Genomic DNA, 24,635 nt, shown 5'->3' with positions numbered 1-24,635 from the left:
GAATTTGGTGTTTCAGTATCTATTAATTAGGCATTAGTTAGGCATTCAGTTTCCTTGTTCTGTCAGATGCTAAGTGCAAAAGGGAACTTGCGTAGTATCCAAGTATGTATCTCTCCAGTTTTACTGGAGCTGCAGCTCCCATTATTGGAGAGGGAGGGTAACCTGATGGAGGTACCTTAACTTTGGTCACAGGGATTTTTGAATTACTCAAATGTTCTTTATTGGCCGTTTTTGGTAACAGCTTTTCCTTACTGACCTATGGCCCAGGTATTTGATACCATCAGTCTTGGGACTGCTGATGGGCTCGTCTTCCCATCCACATAACCCTTTTGGGCTTTTGTTTTTTTATTCACCTGAGTTAAAAGTAATGTCATGAAAGCTAGATGATACTTAAACTCTTCCAGGTTTTCACTTTTCTTTAAGAAGGAATCTCACCCTTCAGAAAGGACGTTTTGTCAGGTCAAATTTGCCAAATCCAGTGTTTGCGTATGTCACTCTCCTCTGAAAATATCTCCTACTAGAACTACTTTGTTAAGACAGTTGAGTTAATTTCAGAGGAAGAGGTTCATGTATATACTCAAACTTGGCCGTATTAGTATATAAAATCCTGAGAATGAAATAAATAACCACATTCAGTTTGATTAATCCTTAATTTTTCACTGTACCTTTTCTGGGAGGAAGGGATAGAATTGCTGGAGCAACTAAGTTTCCTTTTTCTAAAGAAACAAGCAAAAAACCTCAGCCTTTGGCCAAACAGCTTTGTCACCTCCTTAACGTAAGATGAAATTCAGTCCAGTACATTTTAGTTCTGGTGCTCAAAACATTTATGTACAGCTGTAATTGCACTCAAATAGGGTGTGATGGATTAGGGACTTGATTTATCTTCTTGATGCCTGTGTCAGGTCTTGCTACTGTCTCAGCGTTCTCAAAAGGAGATCAAATCATGGCACTTCGTGCCAAGTTTTGGTGTTTCCTCCACAGCTAGCACTGTCATTCCTCATAAAGAATATCAGCATTTGCTGTGTCAGCGTCCTCAGTATTTAAAGCCTCTGAGGGCTTGAGCATCTGGCAAGCAAAAGGAAACCAGAGAGGGATGCTCAGCTGTTGGAACTAGTCTTAATTTTTGACAGATTGAGGTTTTTAGCCTTGTAGACCAAGGCATCTGGCAACTGTGCTGTCAGGGCATTAACAATTGGGATAACTTTGTTTCCTGGGGGTTTGTTGAAATTGCATTTGAATGTGGGCTTATTTTCCTTTTTCTCAAGAGTACTGGTGGGGAAATACTCTTTTGCACATTGTTTAATTGGGGTAAATTATACCATGTTTGTTTCAGTTTTCTTAGGCTCTGAGTGCCAGAGCCAGCAATATTGTATTCTGGTTGGTAATGAGGATGCTAAGGTTCACAACCTGCCCTTTACAAATTCTTAATAATAGTATATACTGTTTTCTGTGGTTCTTTCCAACACAAGAACCGTGCAGCTTGCTTCCACGGTAACTCCCTCAGTTTTGAGGTGGAAAGCTCCCAGCTCCTTCCTCAGAAACATCACAAAAATCAGTATTAATATAGCGAAATGTGTCCTGGTTTTCGCGCAGACGATTTTGTTCTCAGGAGGCACCAAGTCTTCACGCCTAGAATGTCTTTTCTGTTGGGGTGTTTGGCTTCCAGCCTGCCGAGGTGAAGCAGATCTGCGTCTGAGCTGTGAACTCTCTGCTACCCTGCGGCAAGGCCTGTGTGGGTGGTGGCAGAGAGAGGGGAATTCCTGATGTTTGGGTTTTAATATAAAATGCCACAGATTACTTTAATCAGCCCAAATGCTGAAGGAAAACCAGGGGAGAGATGTGTGGGCAGGGGATGGCTGGGCAGCCACTGGATGCTGCTCTGGGCCCGGGCACCGGCTGTTCCCTGTGTGCAACCTGTACCGTGTTCTGTCACGTGGAAGAGCTGTTTATAATCTACTGTATTACAGCAGTTAAAATATATTTTGCTATTAAGGGATGAAAAAAAAATCGCCTTGGCCTGTTTGTTCTCTGAGGGTTCTGTTTTGGGGAGGGGGGGAGTGGGGTTGGGGGTGTAGGGTAAGATACGTGGGGTTGCTGCTGTGGGGAGAAGATGGGGGGGCCGTGAGCCTTGTGGGGCTGGGGAGGGAGAGAATCTTCCAGAACATGGTGGCGGGAGCTCAGCGTTTCCATGGTGATGGAGCCAGAGAGGAGCTGCCAGCAGGTATGGGGGTGCCCTTCTGCTGTTCCTCAGATGAGGAGGGGGCAGCTGGCCTAACTTTGGGGTCTGGGGGGGTTGAGGAGCACCAGTGGGGGCTGTGGGGCAGCCAGAGGCTGAGCAGGATGGAGATGACCCTGCTGGGGCAGAGCCAGGCCTGGGGGCACCAGGAGGTTGGGAGGGTTGGGAGATCTCCTTGACTGGGTGCATAGGAAGAAACTTTTACACAAGCCTGTCTTCAGGCCTTAAAAAGCAGCAGGGAATGTCAAGGCTAAACCCCAGCTGAGAAGGACAGTTGGGGTTTTATACGCTGCGTGTCAGCCATCATTTCTCTGCTAGAGGGGATGCCCTTGGAAGTGCTGGAGAGGAGCACGAGGAAGGAGCTGATAGCTCTTGGAACAGGCCAGAGCTTCTAGCCTCTCCCTACTTAAATATTAAATTGGAGCGACTGCCAAACTTATATCATGTTTGTGATTTCTGCCTTTATTTTGGGCCTGAAAAGGGTTTGTGTGCCAAGAACTTGATGTGATATTTTCCAGCTGTGTCCCACATGCTCTAAAATCTTGTCTCTGTCCTTAAACTGTAGCTGCTACAGAACAGTGTCATTAATCTCATTCTTTCTGGTGGGGATGTAATGTACTGCCAAACAGAGTTCTTAAAGGGGGGGGAAAAGTTCGTCTGTCAGCCATTTCTAACAAACTTCTGTATTTTCTTTCAAATAAACCACTTATGCAGCAAGACAAGAAACTACCTGGCAAGATTACATGTTTAAGAGTGTAGGTATAATCTAGAAGTATCTGAAGGCAAAGAAATGTAGTTAAGCTAATTAGAAACCACAGTACACAAGGATACAGCTGATAAAAAGGTCAAAAAGTTAATACTAAGAGCATTTATAAAGAACAAAATACATACTGGCAAGGCTAGTGAGAGGAAAAGGCTTCAGAAAAGAATTCATGGAGATGATGAAAGTAGTGGAAATATGTTTGGTTTTTTCATTGCTAAGATATTGCTAAGAAGAAAAAGTGGTAATATTAGTAATTTGAGACAAAGATAATTAAATCTCTGGCCCAGATACATGTAGAAGAGAAGCAGTTGTTAACACCATTTGTAGATGGAGGATATAGCAAAGCATTGGGGGCTTCTTCTGAACTGATGAGTGTTGTCTCAGATGTTTAAGGGGTTTTTTCCACAATAAACAACAAAAAAAACCCCACACGTTAATCCTGTGAAGTACGATCATGGGTTTAATTCTGTTTCTAGATCACATATTACTGCAAATTTCCTTGGCTAAGCATTAACATAAAATAAAGCTTCACCATGCCTGCAACTGGAGCGCCGGTTTCTGGACCAAAACCCGATGGAAGGAAGGCGAGCAGTGCCTTGTTGGTGGGCTCGGTCTGCACAAACCCCTCAGGTAGGGCTGGACTGGAGGCCATGGGGGCTGTATGTCTGACCTTCATCCTCCCAGGTTCCCTTTAACAGCAGGATGCTCCTCTGCATTAAGTTTTGCTTTTATTTAGGCAGTTTTAGGATGTTAATAACTTTGGAGAAAGCTGGCTGCTAGCAATCTGCAAGGAGGAAAATGGCCTTAAAGAAATATGTGAACTTCAGCGGCCTAGAACATCTCTTAGGGTCTGTGTACCTGACAGCTTGGCGCAGTCCTGTGGCCAGTGCTGTATCTAACAATGGGGTTCACTGCCTGTGATTTAGATCCCGATTTGGGGTAAGAGAACAGACACCTTGTCACCATTTTTCTCGGCCCTGTATTTTATCATTGGTTTTGCTTTCTCTTTCATCAGCAGTAGGATGAAAGGAAACAGCTTCAAGTTGTACCAGGGGAGGTTTAGAATGTATATTAGGAAAAATGACTTCTTGGAGAGGGCTGTCGGGAATTGGAACACGCTGCCCAGGGCAGTGGTTGAGTCACTACCTCTGGAGGGGTATAAAAGACATATAGATGAGGTTCTTAGGGACATGGGTTAGTGCCTGTGTTGCGTTAATGGTTGGACTTGATGATCTTGAGGATCTTTTTCAATTGAAATGATTCTATGGATCAATGCTGTTAAAATGGTTCTGACATGCTGTTTTCCAGAGATCTCCAAACTGAGGGGTACCTCAAGGATGCTTGACCCCATCAGGCCAGTTTCTTCCTCCCTGGAGCTTAGTTTTGTTCCAGAGGAGGTTTTCCGAAGCCTGACCTGTGCCAGCAATTCTCTCTACAGCCCAGAGTACTTACAGTCCCCACAAACCACCAAAACCCCAATGGGATTCAAGGTGAGCAGGTTTCCATCTCTTGCCTTTTTCTGTAACAAATCACCTCTTCATTGGCTGAGTGTTCATTCCCTGGGCAAAACAAAAAGTTTGCCAACCTCGTAGGATAAATCTATCTTATATTGCTTCACTTTTCTGACTATGCTATTTGATGCAGATCTAAAGAGCTGCCTGCCAGTCTCTGCAAAACATGCTTGCACCCTGGTGCTGCCATGAAACTCTTGCCAAGGCTATTTTGTCTACACCAGTTTCTTTAGCTCCAAGACAAAAATAATAACGCAGAGCTTGTTTAGACAGCCACCCTTCCCTCTCCCTGCTCCTTGGCACATTTCTCGCTAAGAAGTAACAGCCACATGTGCCTTGTCTGCAGGGCTGCCTGCAAACCCCAGATCGGATTTGGCATTATCCTAATCGTCGAGGCAAGTTGAGACACCTGACAGACCACCCTGTCAGTTTGACGGGTGCTGGAAGGTAAGCAAAGAAGGGATGAGCCCAAGGGCGATGGAAAGACACTTGAGCTTGGAATGCAGACCCTTGGTCTTTTCCTCGGGTAGGTGACTGTGTTGCTTGATGTGGCTGGATGAATGGACAAGCTGTTACATCTGAGTTTGGGCTGGAGAGATTTGAGGGAAAGATGTTTCGGGAATAGCGAGTTGTTAAATGAGCAAGCTTTGGAACCATCCTTCCAAAGGATGCCAGGCTCACAGGGGTGCTCTGTGATCCACGATTAAGAAAAGAAGCTCTTCTGGCTTTAATGGACTTAGCAGGGAGTAGCTTTACACTTCTTAAATAAGCAATGCTTAATGGTGCGAGGAAGTGAAAAGCTTTGCTCTATCAGACATTGGACATGTATGCAATAGGACATTGGCAGCAGATGTGAAAATCAATAGACACTGCAAGGTTAATCTGCCTAAAAACCATGATCTTGTTTGTATTTTTGGCCCAGGGGAAGGAGTCTTGGGCTGAGCAGAACAAACCCACATGTGGCTCAGGCTGGCAGTAAGGGACTGATGGGTTGCCTGCGGGGTGGGTCGGTGAATAAGCGCTTCCTCTCCGTTTCAGGGATGTCTCTTACCTGTGTGACGTTGCAACTGGCCAAGAAGCCAAGAAAGCAATGGCCAGCAGAAGCGCTTTTGCTGGGAGTCACTGGCACCGGCGAGGGAGCCTTGATACAGTCCCATGTCCTCCTGTGAGTGTTCCTCTGTCCCCTCTTCGGGAAGGAACCAGGACCATGTCTATGTCATTTATGCTGATTTTTTTGTGCGCTCTCTCTTGTCCATCCCCAGCAAGCGACCCTAGCAGATAGTCTGGTTCCCAAGGAGTTTCACATTGTGAAGAACAGGGGAGTTTTGCCCCTGAAGTACTTCGATGGGTGAGTGCTTTATGCATTACAAGGGCTGGTCCTCAGCTGTTCAGTGCGGGGGGATAAACTGACAAGAGCCTGAGGATGCTGCCTCACACACTTCTCACCATCAGGAAAGGGAAAGTATAAAAGGGAGGTTATGCAAATCCTGTGCTAATGACCAGGCTTTAGTGCCTGCAGAGCAACATCTCCCTCCATCTCTTTGTCCCCACTGCTTTGGGGTGTCCAACAGAGAATTTGCTGCACACAAGTGTTGCTGCTTGGGGGAGTTCTGGTAGTTGGACATGAATGTAGAAGCTGAAGTACGATTTGATCCCTGGAGGCAACTTTTGGAAGTTGCTACTGTTTGATTGGGGTTTTTTTTCCTTTATTTGTTTTTGAGGGGGATGGTGGCAGTTGGTTTTTGTTTGTCTGGGTTTTTTTAAAAAGTTTTGTTAGTTTCTCTGTTTTTCTCTTAGAATTGCTTTCTGCTGCAAAGCTGGGTGGGCTCTGGGTAGTTCTTATTCTGACTTTATTCTTGTGTAAGCCTGTTAGTATCTTGAGTTTAAGCACTCTGGGGTTTTTATTTTGTGTGTTTGGAATTTTTTTTTCCGAGGCTGTGAGTTTTGAATTGAGCTTACCAAGCCATGTCCAAAAAATGCCACTAAGAGCCCCCTTGGTTTCTCTGGACAACTTACTACATTTAGAGGAGGTTCTTTCTCATTGTTCAAGGATTAAAACACTCAGATTAGGAGTGAAATCTGCACAAATGTTTGCCAACATGACATAAAAGAACATTATTTTTTTATTTCAATGGTTTCCTGTAATCAGTATCTGGGTGTGGGTGATGTGGACACATGGTGCTTTTCCGGCCCTACCAGTAACTTTTAAACCCGTTGGTCACTTCTTAATGAAGTACCAGGAGAGAGTGGGATCCTGTAGCTAGCACTGGGAGGATCGCTTTGTGATCAAGTTCTAATATTTGTGTTTGTTTCAGTAAATACACAACGCTGCTCAAAGACCGTGAAAAGAAACTGCGGCTGTTCCCATCCATGTAAGCACTACCCTGCGTGAAGTTGTTGGGAACAAAAACCCAGCTGTTTGTATTTCAGTTCCTGGGAAAGCATCGTAATATGCTATGCAGAATAATGATGTCTCTCTCTCTGGTCTGTCAGAAAACCTTCTGGGAGGCTAGAGGTGATCCAGCTGATGGAGGCAATGGACAGCATGTTGGAAAAAGCTGGAGTAGACAAGCTAATCAGAGTAACAGGACCTTCACAGGTGGATAACTTGCTTGTACCTGAAAAACTTTCTTGTTTCCAGAAAAAGAACATCCTGTTTTCCCCAGAGTTTATCCCTGCTGTGCTTAAGGTTCCTGCTAGCAGCCAGTTTCTGCCCAAGCCAGCTGTCTGTAGGTCCTGCCATAACCAGGGGTTTCCTTGGTTGAGCTTCTGTTCATCTTCATCTGATTCACAAAGAACAGTTAGCTTGCTGGTGTAGGAAGTTACATTTCTTGCAAAAATGCCAGAAAGAAATACATTAGGCATTATTACTATGGTAGAACGAAGGCAATAGCTGTCTTATATCTTCATTGGGAGACAGGCTGCTGTGTTACAAAATGGGCCATCGGAAACCTTTATACACCTAAAAAGCAGGTGTCAAAGAACATCTGTACTTTGCTTCATCTTATTTTTTGTTATTCTTGCACAGTGATGGGGAAGGATTTTTGAAAAATATAGAGCGTTGCCATAGCTGGAATTAGCAGAGAACCTTCCATGGTTGTTGACAGGAGGGTAGTCAGGATAGTGCATAACACGTTTGAATACAAACCTGTGAATGCATGCAGGATGGCTCTTTCCTTCCCCTTTATACATTTAGTAGTGCTTTGTCCTCAAAGGGAAACTTTCTTCAGAAGAAATGAGAGATCTGTGCTAACCTCTGTTGTTAAAGGCTGGCCAAGCTTTGTAAGGCTGTGATTTTTCTCGTGTGTTTTTCCAGCTGCATGAAATGCTGGAGCTGATAAAAGCAGAGCAGAACATCTACAACATCGTTTTCCATGAGCTGATTCGTCAGGTCAGTGTGGACTGTGTGGAGAGAGGACAACTGCTTTCGAAGCTCAGGTCATCATCAGCCAACCCTTAATCCCCCTCTTGATTTATGGCAGAGCCTTGTCAGGAGCAGCATTAATTATTGCAGATTGTTCCTTATGTCCTTGTCCAGAAAAGCCAGCCTGTCACCATGTAATTGGTGTGGGGTCTGATGCCAGAAGTGACATAGGATTTCCTTGCCTAGTAAACAACCAGGACTAACGAGCCTCTGTTAATAACCTGGAACTTGAAGTCGGTGGCACTGTCACCACCCTTGAGAGTGTGGCCACCGTATTGGTGTGACATTCAGTGATCACATATAGAATAGCTGGTACTTCCCTCACAGCCGGTGTTCCCATGCTCAGATTACCACTATTTGTAGCAATGGGATTGTTCCAGAGTGTTTGAAATCCCCAGTTCAAACACTCAAGAGTTTGCCCCCCGTGCACTGAGAGGAAAGGGTCTTCAGATGGCATAAGAGAGCTCTGCACTCTCGGGTAAATACCCTTTTCTACTCATTTTACTGCAGGCAGAGGTATGTGGATCTCATGGAAAGGATTCCTGAACAGATCAAAACCCTCTACAACAAAATGATGGCACAGCGGTTGGTCGACACGCATATTACAGAAGAACTTCTTTATTTTAAGGAATCTGTTGGACAGCTGGCCAGGTTTGAATCCTGCTTGATCCTAAGAAATTATCTCTATGCCCTAGGCTTAGTCCATTGATTTTTGTCCAATTTTTCTAATCTTCCTCCCATAGAAGCATGAAGAGGGTGTTAGGATTTGGAGAAGAACTACAGGGACCAGACTTGAGCCTCCCCTCACACTCTCTCTACACCCTCTTAGTGCCAAATAATGACAAAGCCACCTCTTTTCCTTAGCACACTGGAGGTTTGTTGGTGGGGACTGCAGAAAGGGGTTGTTGGAGCAACATGCATGTGAAAAGGTGCTCAAGATGCCTTTCACCCCTACACTGAGATGATGGTGTTGGAGGAAGAGACCCCTGCATTATAGCATATGGCCCACCAGGCTCTGTCTGCAAGAGACCTTAGGCTTGGGCTAAGTTGCATTAGGACTGTTTCCTGCTGTTTCAGTGAGCTGTGCGAGATACAAGAGCACGACCGTGAGATGAGCAAAGAAGCAGAAGAAACTCAGGAGGAGCTGGCTGTGGCCATGGAGGAAGCTGAGGAGAGTGCAAAGTAAGTTACTTTCTAAGTTGAGGTTGGGAGATTTCTGCAGTGTGCTGGTATCACTCTCTTGGGGTTGTTGGGAAGGAGAGGTGAGGATTGGTTTACTTCTGGGGAAGAGAACTCGGCTGTTTATGACATTCCATTATTTTGTGATACGTCCTAAACTCACCAAAGGGATAGAAAGCTCTTCAAAACTTTTTAAAACATGAAAGTTGCATTTGTTGCCCAGATGCTGACATTCCCTTTTCTTCACCCCATATTGACAGCTGGTGAGCTCTTCATAGTCTAGCAGAGCCTGCAGCTCTGAACTTCTCAGGGCCTGTAGATGTCCTCAGGTACCTAAGAAATGGAGGATTTAGGTGGCTGATATCAGAGCTGTGGTGAGTGCTTAGGCAGATGAATTCACTTATTGTACTCATTCTGATCAGAAACTTACAAGGGAAATAACAGAAAGGTGTTGTAGGGGCTCAGGTAAAAGGAGCTGTGAATTTACAGGCTGTGTGGAAAGTAACTGAGGAAGGAAGGGAGAAGAGGTGGTGACTTAGAAAAGCTTTAGTAATTGGGAGAAAGATACTAAACATGAATGAGAAACACGTGTGCGCATATTTCCTTGTCTTTCCCATCTTCTAGCCTTTTGGAAGAGTATCGGGAGTTATACGAGTTACAGAGACGACGACTGGAACAGCAAATTCTGCTGCTAGCCCAAGAGAGAGACATCTGGATCTCAGCTGCCTGTGACCTGGCTATGAAGGTAGGTGCAGGACCTCTGTCACACCTTGCAAGGTATAAGCCATTGTTGCTAGCCGTCTTGTTCCAAGGGCAGATTTCATCCCAAAGAACATTTTCATTCAATGTGATTGGGTACTAACACATCTCATACCTACCCTGACATAATTTCCTGAGGTCTCTTGTATTTCATGGGTACATTTTTTGAACAGAAACAGTTAATTCACATAGCACTTTTGGTATGGATCTCCAGACTCTGTGCAGGAAGAAATTCTATGAAATTAGTATTTCCATTCAGAGATGGATTTGACTAAGAAGTTTCCTATTCCTCATTATTTATAGTATCATAACCAGATTACTTACACTCACAAAATATCATTCTTGGTTCATTCTGTGCTTCCTTGTTTGTGTGTCCCCATTGTTTGTGATCTCCTACTTTATCCCATTTAAATTTAAAATTTATTAGCAGAACTTCTGGGCCTGTCTGGGAGATCAGATATTTAATTATGAGGAAAGGGGACTCAACCACTTCATGTTCATTTCATTTATGTTAAAGGTCCCCTGCTACTGTCAGATGCCTTTCCTCTCAGAAGAAAACAAGGCAGATAATGTTTCTTTCAGATAATAGACAGAAACCAGTTCACGTTGGTTCGCAGGCTCCATGTTAGTGGAAGAACACTGACCAACATTCTCAAGCATTTCATGGTCCTCTTGGCTTCAAAGGTAGGGCCTGTCTGTGATGGGTACCTGTTTAAATTGTGTCTATGTGGGAGTATGTGTAGCTCTATGGCTGTTATTTGAACTTGCAAGTCTTGGTCTAGTTTCAAGCAAGCATTGAAATTTGAATGAGTTCGCTCTGCTTTTGTCTTTATTTCAAGTCTCCTTTTCCCAATCTCAAACTTTTTTTCTCTGTTGCCCCTATTTCTTTGTGGCTTTCTTCCCTCTCCCCATACCTTCTCCATAAAACAAAACCAGATCCAGGCTAGTGCAATTCTGGCCTCATAGATATGGGGCTACACGGTATCTCAATAGCATAAGCATCAAGGAGTCAAGAACTCAGTTCTGGCATGCATGGGGGGGGGTCAGCCACCCTACTCCCCTCTCAAGAGGTATATGAGGACTGGGCTGTGGAATTACAGACATTTCCCAGATCTCTGATACGTGCGTATCTCAAAACAGCTAGAGCAAAGGGAGAACTCCTCCAATTCGGATCAAAACAATCGTGACAACCATCCATTTCCCCACCTTCTTGCCTGCAGGACATGAGAGACCTGGCCGATCTGCAGGAAGAGACCGAGCAGTTCAGGGAGAGGCTGGTTTGCATTGAAGCAGAAATGGAGTTTTCAGAGGAGTCCAGCCAGGGAAAATTGCAAATCGCCTGCGGCAGCCTCAACAAGTGGCTTCAGTACTTCCATCACAGTGACCCGTGAGTGGCCCAGAGGGACTGGAGGTGCCAGTTGCAACCCCAGCCTTTGCCTCATGACAGTAGGTCTCACTGGCCACGTGCAAAGAGTGCACTGACTCTCAGGTGTGGTGAGATCTGGTGCAATCTGCACATCCCTCACTGCTCGACTTTTCTGCTCCACGCATGTATTTTGATAATCACATCCCTAACAGTAACACTGAAGGTGGGTTTGGGGTTGAACTCACTGGAGCAAGGCTTGTGCCTTCCTGCTGTGAGCCAGTGTCCTTTGTGCAGTTGTAGCTGCTGTAACAGAATTCTTCTGTTTAGTTTGTTTCATTTTAACTTGAATGCACACACATTGATGCTTCAATAGAGCATTCAGTACTGTCATGTACAAACACAAAATGAGGCTTGGAGACATGAGGGTTCAAATCCAAAGTAATTTTGTATGTTAAGGTGATTATATTTTGCAGGCTTTTTGTTAGTTCATTGTGATATGTTAAAGCAAAGCAAAAATGCAAGTAAAAAATACAAAAATTCACCCAGTATGTACATTGACAGGAGACATCACTTTATAGGTTTCAATCACAGAGTCAATAACACTTGAATTCAATATGTGCTTGAGCCTGACTTTCATCCTTGCTGGGAGTATGTATTTTCTTAACTGACACACAGTATTGGTGTTATTTTGAGTGAGAGAACAAAAATCTCTGGTTGAGTAGGGCCTGGTGGGTTTTAATTCTCTTTCAATTTACAGTTTGTTTCACAAACTTCATACGCATAGAGTATATGTTGACTCTTGGTTTTACACTGGCTACTAAAGGAGTTTTTTTTCCTCTCAGCTCTCATCCCTTCTTTCCCTCTGCTTTAGCTCCTCTCCAATGAATGGAAAGCTACTAGATGAAATCCTACAAGATATCGAGAACTTGATAAATGTAAGATTTGGGGTGGGGGGGTCAGGCATATTATGGAGTGGTATCTGGTCAGCAAATTACCATGTATTAGCTGAGCCCCAGTGTGCATCTGTGCCCATCACGGATGTGAACAAAAACACATCAGCTCAAACTTAGCTTAAGCTAAGGGTCTACGCATGAGAAGTTATAATTGGCAATACCATGGTTCAGCCAGCACATTGAACTTAGTTGTGCATTTGACAGCTCTGGTGACTGATAAATGATATTAATCTAGAGAAGCACTGAGAATTGTCACCAATAAGGTTCCAATTTATTATGCTTTTTATTCACTGTGACATCTTTACGCTCATGGATTCTTCACACTTCTCTTACCTGATTTCCATCACCTTTCTGCTGCAGCCAAAGGGTGGTCCAACTTTTGGGGGCACGGTGAGCCTACTGCTTTTCTTTCAGATGCTGGAAGAAGATCTAGAGCAGTTCAGAGGGGAGGTCCACCTAAGAAGGACTGAAAGTCTGAGGAGCACTGTCAGGCTGCAGGAGCACTGGGCAGAGATGGGACAAATGCTGCTGAATCGACACAAGGACTCTGCTGAAGCATTGTCTCCACAGCACACTGCCCTGGAAGAAATAACCCAAACGACATGTGAACTCTACCGGCAATACAATATAAGGATAAGTGGGAATAATGGTAAGGAATGACTCATTTTGCAGTTTGGCCCTTCCTTGAGGATGCCCTGAAAGTAGTGGGTAATAAAGGACACAGTCTATACTGGCTCTTTCCAAAGCTAGTTTGACCCCCAGATATGTGCTGAGGATCAAGAGCATTCAAGGGGCAAAGTCCAAGAAAGTTTCAGTCACACGTAGGAAGAATACCTGAAATTTTAAATGTGATGCAGTGCAAAGAACATGCAATGCAGACACAACTTGTGGAAGTTGTGTGCAGAGGGCACGTGGGCAGTATGTGATTATGTAGGTAATGCATGGAAAAGAAAATAAATGTAAAAAGAAAGAAGGGGTGTTTAAAATGTTAAGTAAAACATCACTTTGGAAATCATTAATCAGGTAACACTGTCTCAGAGGGTAATACCTTTTTTATTGTTTTATCATTTATACAAAGTTTCTTAATCAAGATATTGAATTATCTTGATAATAAAGTAGGTAAATAAATGTGGGTTTTGCTGATATGAAGTTATCATGTCCCGTGTAAGATAACAAATATATGTTGGGTAATTTGCAACTAATTCTCAACCTTTGCCTCTGCAAGACCTTGACTCATTTCTCATTTCAGAATTGTTTCATCTCTGTTTTTTTAATCAGCTTATTACCTTTTAGCAGGCTAAAACTAGACTGAACATGTGCTATCAGAAACTGCTGCTCATGTCTGCTAGGCTGCTTCACATACTGTCATCTTATTTTTTCATTCAATGTTATCCTTGTGCTTTTCCCTACATTATCTTATGCTATATGTTATATTTCAGCCTACAAAAAAGCTGAGGTAGAATCGTAAGTCTGTCCACCCTAAGAGACAGCTAGAGGAATTAAATATTCCCAGTAGCTCTCATTAGAAAGTGACAGAAAGAAGGAGGAATTGGGCTATAATTGGTCAGATACCAGCACAGCAAAAAGGTAACAGCAGATTGTCAGAAGCCTCGATAGTTGGTCATGGTCTGAGCAAAGGGCTTGGGCAACACAGACATCTGCTGCAGACCTCCTTCAGCCAGGAAAGTCCCTAAAAAGGGATCTTAGCTTATTCTAACAAAAGCTTTGTGAACTGAGCTGCAGGAAAGGTATTCTCTTGATCCACACAAGGCAGTGTGTTTTGAATGGCTTGGATTCATTTTTGCATTGTAATGCAATGGCCTTTCAGTAAAAAAGACAAGATATCCCTTCTCTTTACATTGCATCTTTGGTAAGAAACAGTGAAAATGAGAGATTATATAGTAAGAGACAACATAGACAACATGGTAATTTCGCCCTGTAAGGCAATGGGACTCAGTTACCTGAAGTATTTCTCAGTTACCTGAAGTATTTATTATCTTCTAGGATCTCATTACCTGATCTCAAGCAGCATGTGCCAGAAATACAAAGGGTTTGGTATTTGATGACAAGGATTAGAGATGCACAGAGAACAATGAGTTATGAGATTGTTTTAGACAGGAGATATAATAGAGGACTTACATTAAATTTATGAGGTTTGGCTTAAGGTGTTTGCTTTTATTCAGTCTTCGCTTTTATTCAGTCTTCCTTGATCACTTCTCAGAGCTTTCACGGTGTACCTTACCTTTTTTTGTGAGAATAAGATTGTTGTCTGGACATCCCAACACTGCTTCATTGCACTTCTCCCAGTCCAGAGCAGAGAAGTTAACCGGTTCTACCCCACAGCTGTACAGTGGGCAAAACAAGTCATGCATCCAAATAATTGAAATATTAAAAAAAATTGTCATTACCTTCACATGCATAATGTGCCATCTTTGCTATTAGATGTCATGGAGGCCAGGACCTAACCAGGATTTAAAGAAAGCTTAAACATTGGATAGCAAGAGCAAACATCGTTACATTTCAAGCATATTCCACTGTAGACAGGGAATATCCATCAGCATGTGCCAGATAAGTGAATGAACAAGCAATTTACTACCTTGTCCAGGCACTTTTGCACATCCTAGCACACTGTATCACCTGCATCTCTGAAGAATCGGGTTGTAGCTGCAAAGCTGGTTTAAAAAGTGATCTATTAAGCCTTTATGCAGTGAAGGAGCCAAGTTTGCCAAGACAAGAAAGAAAATCAGGGCTTCAAATCAAGCCTGTTTTATTTCAGTTTGCTTTGAATTCGGTGCTTACTAAACAGCTCATTCTTAGTCCTAAGCATAGCCAGTTCCCACATATGCTGTTCATTCCCCCTTGGCATCCCTCTTTGAATCCAGCTTTGTTTTTGTTGGCTGAAGAATTGTAATTAAAGGTTCGTATTTTCTCCCTCCACAGGCACAATTAAGTTTTTGACAGCCTTGCTGAAAAGTATGGAAGACTGGTTATTCAAGGTGCAAAAGCTGAAGAGAGGCTCTGGCACACACGAAGCAGAGCTGCAGGTGTTTTATCACAAAATTCCTGCGTGGCTGGCCCAGATGGACGCAGCGATGAGCTGTATAGGCTCCAGCCAGCTGCATCAAGCTGGGAGCAACGAGAAACCACATTTCCCGTAAGGACGGAGGTGTTAATTGTGTCTGGGCTGGCTTTGTACATTAAATTACACTTGTAAGAAAATAGAAGTATTCTTTTGTGGGGATCCTGGTGCAGGAAACTGGCAGTGGGATAAATGTGATCAGCTGAAGTGTTAAAATGATTGGCAACTGCCTTTCTTTTGCTTTGATTTGACAATTTCTGTGGAAACAGTTGGTGGCTTCAGTATTGCTCCTGGAACATCACTGTCTCCCTCAGAACTGCCACCTGCTCTGGAAATCTTGACATTTGAAGAAAAAACAGAATATATGATTCACTTACATTCAGGTTTGTGGGGGCATATTTCTCCTCATGGTGCTCCATTGCCCTTGGTAAATATCATCAGGAAATAAATTATTTGCAGACCATAGGCATAACATATATTAAGAGATTACTTGCAAATGACAAGTTTGCCTGCAACTATAGCATTAACAAAGATGCCTGTGTCATGTTTCCAGCATATGGTGTTCTAAAATATGTTGTTTTCCTTGAGTTTGGCAGCAAACTGTGTCTTATAGGCAAAAGATCCTTGGGTCTGGTGCGCTAGAGTTCACTTTGTTTCTGGATTTGTGTGTGTGTTGGTTTTGTTTTGTTTTTTTTAGGGTGGTACCTAGAGAATTTTTTAAGATGATTCAGCAATGGGTTCTGTCTCTGAATACTGAGGTTGAGAAGAAAGTCACGTATCTTACTGAAAGAGTAAGTGCAAGCCTGAAAGTGCTGGGGATAAGAGCACTATATGTAGTATTCAGCTTTTCCTTTAATTTCCAATTGGCCAGAGTTGAAATTGAGGGCTGCTCATGTCTCCTTTGACACCTGCTTTCCTGTTTGAGTTTAGTTGTATCTTTTGTTTCCCAGCCAATGGAGCAGAGGAGAATACCTCTAAAAATAGCTGTGAGTTCTCCTATACAGTACATGAGTGTAATTTATTGCTTCATCTTAAGCAAGCACTTCCCCTGGAATAACATCGATATTTCCTGTTCAGAGAGCTGCTGTGGCTGCTGGGTCTTGGTGGTTTTTCTTCTCTCTTCCAGGATTGCAGACTGGAAGTTCTCACTATGCATTTTTAAATGATCTGTAAGTGTAGTGTGTGATTTTTTTGTTTGCTGAATTCTGGAAAAGAGAAAGCGCCACATGGCTGATAAGCAGCATATGATCCTAAACAAGAACTTGGAGAAGGACAGATCTGTGACAGGAAAAGATGTGTTTGTAATGGGAATGAACATGTGAGAAAAAATGGTAAAAACGAATGTTTCTGTCATTAGGTCAGTTTGCAACTGGAATTAGGTAGAACACTGACTTATGTGAAATGCACTGACTTGAGACTCCTTGGCAAGACCAGTTATTTATTACTGGTTTAGATTTGCTCTGATGTTTTGCACAGGTGACAGAACTGCACCACAACCTGACCATGTGGCTGGTGAATTTGCTGAAATACCTGGCAGCAGATCGCTTGTCCTGGGAATGTCCCCCACGACAAAAGTCAGATACTGAGATGGACAAGGAGCTCAGACTTCTGGGGGTTAATAAGCTGCAGCATGAAGCTGAAGAGCTGGTTGCAGAGATGTGCAGACACTCTGGTTCTATAATCAGGTATCAGCAGAAGTTTTCAATTTAATTTAAAGGGATTTTCTCAAAAAAAAAAGTGTAGTATGCCGAGAGATTGACCATGGTGAGAGATCGCACCAATTTGTTTGTCCTTGGATCTTTTCCCAGGTCTTAAACCACAGAGTCATAGAACAGTTTGGGTTGGAAGGGACCTTCAAAGCTCCCCCAGTGCCACCCCTGCCATGAGCAGGGACATCTTCACCAGCTCAGGTTGCTCAGAGCCCCGTCCAGCCTGGCCTGAGATGTCTCCAGCAATGGGGCATCCACCACTTCTCTAGGCAACCTGGGCCAGGCTCTCACCACCCTCAGTGTAACAAGTTTCTTCCTAATGTCTGGCCTGAATCTCCCCTCTTGTAGTTTAAAACCATCACCCCTTGTCCTATCGCAACAGACCCTGCTAAAAATTTTGTACCCATCTTTCTTATTGGTCTCTTTTAAGTATGGCAAGGCTGCAATAAGGTCTCCCTGGAGTCTTCTCCAGCTGAACACCCCAACTCTCTCAGCCTGTCCTCCTAGCAGAGCTGTTCCAGCCTCGGATCATTTCTGTGGCTGCTCTGGCCCCTCTCCAACAGGTCCATGTCTGTCCTGTACCAAGGAGCTTAATAAGATAGGAACACCTAAAAAGAATGGCAGTGCCTGCTTTATATCTAGTACAGCTACAAAACATGCATGGGTTCTGCCCACACTTCTGAAGGTGACCTTGAGGATGTACAGGCAGCAAGTCTGCAGCCCAGGTCACCTGGACAAAAGCCTCTGCCTGATTCAGGGTCTGTGCTCATATGTCCTCTGTGGGTTAGTACAACACTGGCACAGACAAACTGCCCGGGAGGTTGCTGTGTGAGTGGAGCCGGTGAGGATTGCTTATCTGGAGACTTCTCTAGTGCAGAGGTCTACAGATGTCTCCTGTGCCTCGCTGACAGCAGCAGGCTCCTGGCTGAAGGGAATAAAGCATTTGCAGACACTCCTGCAGGGCCGATGACGTTCTGCATCTTTGCAGCTGCTGCCGTGATGTTGTTGATGCAATCGTACGAAAGAAACGGGCTGAGATGGATGCAGAAGCTGATTTTGAGCTGAAGGAGCTGAATAAGATCAAGGTAAAAGGTGTCTGTGTTTACAGCTCTCTAGGTCTGAGGTAGATCAGAATGCATCTGCTTTGTAAAACGCAGAGGAAAATATATGTGAGGGTTTCAAGAAGGAGGACTCCAGCTACTCCAGTGGATTACCCTGGTTCCCCAGGTTTCCTGCTACTCCACAATCCTGGAAACCATGATAAACCTGTATCACGTCATCTTCAGTTTCAATATTTTCCTTACCCTGTTTCAGGGTACATATGTAAGGGCTCTCCTGTGATATTTTATTTCATATGGGTGGCAGTAAATTTACCTCTGGTTCAAAGCTTGTCAGAACTATGTACATCCAGATTTGAGTGGTGCTTAGGAGTTCCTGGAGGTACTTGGTGCAATATAAGTTTATACAGATGCTGTTGAAAGTTTTTGCAGTCAACTAGCCTACCTGCCATCTTCTTATTCTACACTTTCGTGTAAAGTTCTTAATTGCTACCACTGACATCACCAGTGTTTAGCTGAGCTTTGCCTGTGCAAATGTAAGAGGTGGAGTCTTCCTGAAACCCAAGTGTTCCTTCAGCACAGGGCAAATCGTGTTGGTCCAAGGAATGTAAGAAGCCGCTCTGCAGGGATTGAAAATACTTGTGCTTCTGTTCTGTGTTACCTCAGAAAGCGAAAAATTAACCCCTGGGATTTATGCTCATTTCTCCTCACATGGGCTGGGACAGCAGCTGTGACAGGGATGTTCTGCACTGGCCTGAGAAAGAGCTTGTTGAAGGAATTAATTGGTGGGAGTGATTAGCCACTGACAGATGTCATGTCTGAAAGCCTGTAGAAATGTGTCTTTTTCCTTTGTAGGTTGAGGATGGAAGGGACCAGGTAGGTGCCTGGAACAGTCAAAGACAGAAAAGTGGAGTTATTTAACTGTCAGTATGAATATGAGAGTGCTATTTTTTCTGCTCAATCTCTGAATAATTATTTTCTGTTATGTGTTCCTAGGCTGAGTGCTGCAATTGGATTCAAGCGTGTAGTCTTCTCCTTTCAGAGATCAAAGGCACTCCTATCTCCATTCTACATTTAGAAGACCTGAGAAACCTCTTCGGATCAGAGGAAGAACTGAGAGATCTCTTTAGATCAGAGGTAAAACTGAGATACTTCTTTGGATCGGAGGAAGAACAGAGGAACTTCTTTGGATCGGAGGAAGAACAGAGGAACCTCTTTGGATCGGAGGAAGAACAGAGGAACCTCTTTGGATCGGAGGAAGAACAGAGGAACCTCTTTGGATCGGAGGAAGAACAGAGGAACCTCTTTGGATCGGAGGTATATATAAACTGCATTTGCTGTTCTATGTTGAACCAGTTGGAATGAAGATCTGCTTCAAAACTTTTCCTTAAGGAAGCATTGACTGTTCCATTTGAGCGAAGGTTTAGCAAGGGGACCTGCACGCACTCAGAGTGGCAGCTAGATCTGAGGTGTCATGGTTATAAATTGGTTAAAAATCACAGTGCTTCCTGTGAGGGCAGGTCTGAGGCAAAACAAGAGCTTCAGTGGAGTTAGGTTTTATCCCACTGGTAGATCAGCTCCCCATGGTGAGGGATAGCTCATGCTTCACCCCTTGGGGTGGCCTCTGGCTGGAATGGTGGTGGTTACCTTGCCCGGAAGATCGAGCTGGACTTCTAGTTTAATTCCTTATGTGGCTAGATGGATGTCTGACACTGCTTGTGACAATTAGATGTGTTTTATAGATGGTTGGCTTGTCATTGGCCTAGTTTAATATGAAACAGGCTAAATTCAGATAATGAGGAAATGGATTTAGATTTATTGTCTTGAATAGTTTGTTTGCGTCAGCTCTGAACTCAACACCCAAGTAAAGTGACGTTGTTCATGACTTTGTGTACAGTCAGTGCTGTAATTCATGTGTTGCCTCTCTTTTTCTCTGTGGCATGGCCTATACAAAGCAGGTATGCTGCAGGAGGTCCTGCCTGTATAACATTCAGTAATTAGTATATTCCTTTGTGATTTGAAATATATTCCTACTCAGGATATCCTAGGTGGCTGGAGTCCAGGTCTAAATATGTGCAAGAGAAAGTCAGAGATCAGTTCGCTTTGCCTCGGTTATTTGGATGGACAAAGAGAGCACACTACTAACCCTATCCTTATGGTGCCTTACAGGATTTGCAGCCAAATCTTAAGCTTAAGGACACTCTCATTTCTTCAACTCAGGAAGAACTTGAAGCTGAAGATGCCATAACAGAGGAAGAAACATCAGAAGTAAAAGAGGAAACTGCTGTTTTGCAGGTGACTGCAGTAGCTGCAATATGCTACTTTGCAGCAGGGCATTTTTATTTATTGCTCGGTGTATGCAATGTGAAATGTGGCTTTTCAGCTGCCTCGAATGCCACCAGGCTGGTGGTATCTCCAATTTCTTGTTCTTTCTCAGGAGCAGCCAGGTGCTGGTACAGATTCTCCGACTGATAACAATGAAGCTACTGCAGATATGATCAAATATGTCGGACATGACTCCAACATCCACCTGAAGTCTCTGAAGACAGACATCGTTTCGGTTACAGGGGTAAGAGTCTCCACTGCTCCGATGGTTTAGCCTGTTGGCAGAGATTTGGAGTTGGGTTTTAGCTGTCTGCACAGACTCTGTTATGTGACCTTTAACGCTTGTGCCAGACCTGTTAGGACAGTGCAAGGTGTTGGTGTTCTCTCCGATTTCTCTCTTCTTGCAATTTTAAATAATCATTAGAACAGTTGTCACAGCTGTAATTTGTCCTCCTGACCTATGCATTAGTGCCACAACTTGGAACTTTTGTGGGACCAGTGACTGGTGATGTGTGTAGTGTGAACCAGGACTATCTGCAGAGACTGGGATGGTGAAAACACTTTGGTGCTGAGCACATGGGAGGAGTTGAAGAGGGTTCAGAGATTCAGGGAGATCTGACACAACAGGGAAGCAAGAAGTTCAGGTTTTTCAGCCTCTTAGGTCCTTGTTTTCTCCACTTGCCTTTGGGATAGTGCTTTTTGCTAAATGTGCTCTTCCGAGGTCATAGACTTGCCTTTTCCAGTCATTCCCTGGACAGTCTGTTATCCAGAGTGGAGCCCAGAGGTGCAGGAATTGTGGAGCTTTAGCAAACTGTCCCTGAATGGTCCCACTCCTTAAGCGTGCTGCATTGCTGAATGTGTCTTGTCCCTCATGCTTTAGAACTGGGCGGCTAGTTCAGGGTGACAGTGGGAGACACAGGAGGGTTTCTGGATGGACTTTGGTTTGCTTTACAGAAATGAATCCCTGGAAATCACAGTTACCTTCCAGAGTTTAGAGTAGGAGCCTTTCAACAGTTACCTTTACAGAAAAACCCTGGTTGTCTTCTTTGGATGAAGAAAACTGACTTATGCCTTGTGGGCCCTGTGAGGAGCTGCCTCTTTCTGTTCTCTGAATATTGTTTTGCTGTGTTTTGTTGGGTTTTTTTTTCCACTCCTGGTCAGGCTACAGCCAACTCCAACCTCTGTAATCCAGTGAATGCATCAGCAACCCAAGACCACGAGCTAGTGAGACTTTCATGTCTGCATCAGAAAAGCATTTTAGTCTATTTTTAATGCCAAGATCAGCTCGGTGTCTGAACTGGGCTCTGGTTTTACATGTTTTGCTGATACGGAGCTTGTGACTGCACACTGAGACATCATGCATTGTTGGTTTCATGTTTACTTATAGAATGTTTTGCTCTTCCCAACCAGAGGGAGGTGACTGCCTCCAAGCCCTCAACTCCCTTTTCTCAGAAAGAGTTTGAAGCCCTAGCAATGCTGGAACATCTGCAAGCGCAGGTCCTGTGAGTACTGGTGGCTGGAGCATGAGCGGGGCTGGGTTTCATCGCAGGCAAGTTCTGCTGTTCTGTTCTCTGACAAGGTTCTGCTTCATCCAGTGTCTGTTGGCCTAATTTTGCATTTCCTTCCATTCTGATTGTCTTGAGCCATTGACTGTCATTTATATTAGCTGAAGACATGACCCATGTCAGCTTCCCCTCATCTATGTGCAGCTTTTCCATTTTGTGTACTCATGAGGTATGTTGCAGAGGTCCTCATGATGGTTTTCTGCAAGGTTTCTTAATACTTCAGGTCCTGGTGGCACTTGCAGGGTGCTGTGTGAACACAGCTGAGCACTTCCAGGGCCTGCTGGTGCCCAGGAACTTGGCAGGTTCAGCCGTGCAATGTGGTGCCTACGTGGGGGAACACAATGAAGGGACACCCAACTGGCTCCGTGCAGAACCACATTAAGGTTCGTGTTGGTAACGACTTCTTCTATGCTTAAGCAGCCTTGGGCACCCTGAATTGCATTCCCTCATACTTCTTTTTTTGTTTGTGAGCTTGTATTACCCAGGGTAAGTCCATCTCATTAACCTTGCTAACAAAATTGCCTGTGCTCTGTATTTATCCTTGCACAATGAAGATCAGCATCTCACCCTTTGCTGGCAAACACTGAGCTTTAAAATTAATTCAGTTTGCAGGGTTTACATAGATGTGACATGAAGCCCCTTACAGTTCTTTTAACAATGCCCTTCTCTGAAACCATAAATGTGTTTTATAGGATCTGTCAATCCTACTGAATGTTTCAACTTTCTAAATCTTTCTTGTAGGTATCCTGCCAGCAACTGCTTAGATTTCAGGTTTCAGCATTATCTTTGCTTCTGTGTTCCAGAGAAAGAGAGATCCGTGCTCAGAATGCAGAGAAGAGATCTGAAGATCTTGAAAAGAAGCTGGAAGAAGCTCTGCAGAGAATCAAAGATCTAGAGATTGAGCTAGAGAAAGAGGGGGAAGTCATCCCAGAAGCAATACACAAAGAAGAGCAAGGTCAGGAGAATCAATACTCTGAACCCTCTCCTAGACTCTGAGGGTGAAAATAATCTTAGAGGACACCTCATTCATCTCTCATTTAGTGCATGACCCTCTCCTGGGCAGATCCTAGGGTTTTGTCTTGACTCTGTCAGAGCCCAAGCAAGGAGACTTTTACCATGACTCTAGACGGGACAGAAATAACTGCTGAACGTGGTCTGTTTCAGAAATAATTTTGTTTGATTTTGACATATAACACAGGGTCTATATCTAGGAGGTCAGTGTAATTGGCTTCATCTTCCTTGTAAGTGGAAAAGGACAAAGAACAGGAAATAAAATGTTTTCCCTTAGTCTTTCAGTATATCCTATCTCTTTGACATCAAAGTGGGAGGAGAAGCTAATTTGTTTGTTAAGAATGCGATACCTGGGGCACATCTTTACTCTGTGGTATTTTTAATGGCTTTGGTTTGTTGTTTTGTTTTTTCTTTCAGAAGAATGTATCCAAGAAAGTGTCTCAGAAGTCAAGACCTGCTCATCTCCCAAAGCTTCTACCTCTGGCCAATCCAAGAAATCAAAAAAAAAGCAAACATTAAAGAAGAGCAAAACCTGAATAGTTTCTTGGTGCCCATTCATAGTAGCATCTCACCCCCAATCTGCTGCCTTACTTTCCATCCACTGCTCCAAAATCTCTGTGCCATGTCAGCATTTACACTGTTCTTCTAGCTGGTTCTGCCACTTCCACATGTCTTGCTTGTCTTCTACCTCCTCCCACAGTTCCAATATCTTTACTTTTCCTTGTAATACCATTGCTACCTTGACTTGCTCCTACCCACATCTCTCCTGCCTGTGCACCTTCCTCCCCTGCCCTTGCCCTGTGCTTGCCTCCTCTTTGTGTTTGTCAGTCTCTTCTTGTTACTGTCTCATTCAGCCTCATCCCTGTTGGACTATGCAAATAAAAGTTGTTTGCACCTTTTTCCTCTCATCTAAAGTGTTGGGGTTTTTTTCTTCTCAGTGCCAGCATGGCCTGGTTGTGTATCTGATTATGGGTACCTCCTTCACTCTCTGGACTTTCAGATGACTAGCAGACTGGTAAGGAAGAAATTGTACAGAATTGTACAGGCAAATTTTTGTTCCTATTTGAATCCTCTTTTGAAGGTTTAATCCTTCTTTCAGAAAGTGTGAAGCAGCCTGATGCTGTGCATGATGCGGATTATTTTCTCAAATTGCTGCCACAGGAGAGCTGCCTGCAAACGAGGTCACAAATTCAGACTTCAGATGATGCCAGTTTGCCATCTCGGTGCACTGGACTGGCATTTAAAATGCATCCTCCATCTCCCCATGATTTCTGTGTTTGACCCCCTGGCTTTGCATCTACAGTAACCCCTACAGCCTCAACAGTGAGTTGGCCACCCAAGACTCTGTCGAGTCCCCAACTCAGGGCAGTCTGTAGTTGCAGAGCTCTGCAAGGCCAGTGGAACTGCCCAAGTTCAGTGTCACTCTGCAGCTGGATCCACTCTTGGCTCAGAAGAGCAGGCAGTGAAATCATCAGGAATCACATCAGCTCAGACAGCCCTTGCCAACTCCCCCAGGGTAAATACTGTTTTGGAAACATCACATATCACTAATCCTGAACTACACTTTAAAATTATGTTTTTCTTCTGCAAGGTTTTTGAATGTAATTTCTCCTGAAGGTAAAATGACAAGTTTCTGCCAGCTCTGTATATGTAAAAGACAGAAGACCCTGCTGGAGCAAGGTGTATTCTTTGGAACT

General features: G+C 43.9%; 1 protein-coding gene across 1 annotated transcript; it reads left to right on the top strand.

The window, feature by feature from the left end:
* Nucleotides 1–3,532: 3,532 nt before the first annotated feature.
* On the top strand, nt 3,533–24,219 carry AXDND1 (axonemal dynein light chain domain containing 1; the record flags this gene model as incomplete). Its single annotated transcript, XM_080349101.1, has 25 exons — nt 3,533–3,629; nt 4,308–4,489; nt 4,857–4,957; nt 5,549–5,675; nt 5,773–5,858; nt 6,826–6,882; nt 7,004–7,109; nt 7,827–7,948; nt 8,445–8,585; nt 9,012–9,116; nt 9,738–9,858; nt 11,093–11,259; nt 12,110–12,173; nt 12,606–12,840; nt 15,132–15,345; nt 15,968–16,061; nt 16,747–16,955; nt 17,968–18,064; nt 18,893–18,913; nt 19,034–19,354; nt 20,207–20,332; nt 20,475–20,606; nt 21,773–21,864; nt 22,731–22,882; nt 24,038–24,219. 25 exons carry the CDS (start codon nt 3,533–3,535, stop codon nt 24,217–24,219), a joined length of 3,351 nt encoding a protein of 1,116 aa, XP_080205227.1.
* Nucleotides 24,220–24,635: the final 416 nt, after the last annotated feature.

The sequence above is a fragment of the Nesoenas mayeri genome (assembly GCF_963082525.1).
Source record: "Nesoenas mayeri genome assembly, chromosome: 8".
Classification (NCBI taxonomy): Eukaryota; Metazoa; Chordata; class Aves; order Columbiformes; family Columbidae; genus Nesoenas; species Nesoenas mayeri.
This window is presented reverse-complemented; position numbering and strand designations above follow the sequence as displayed.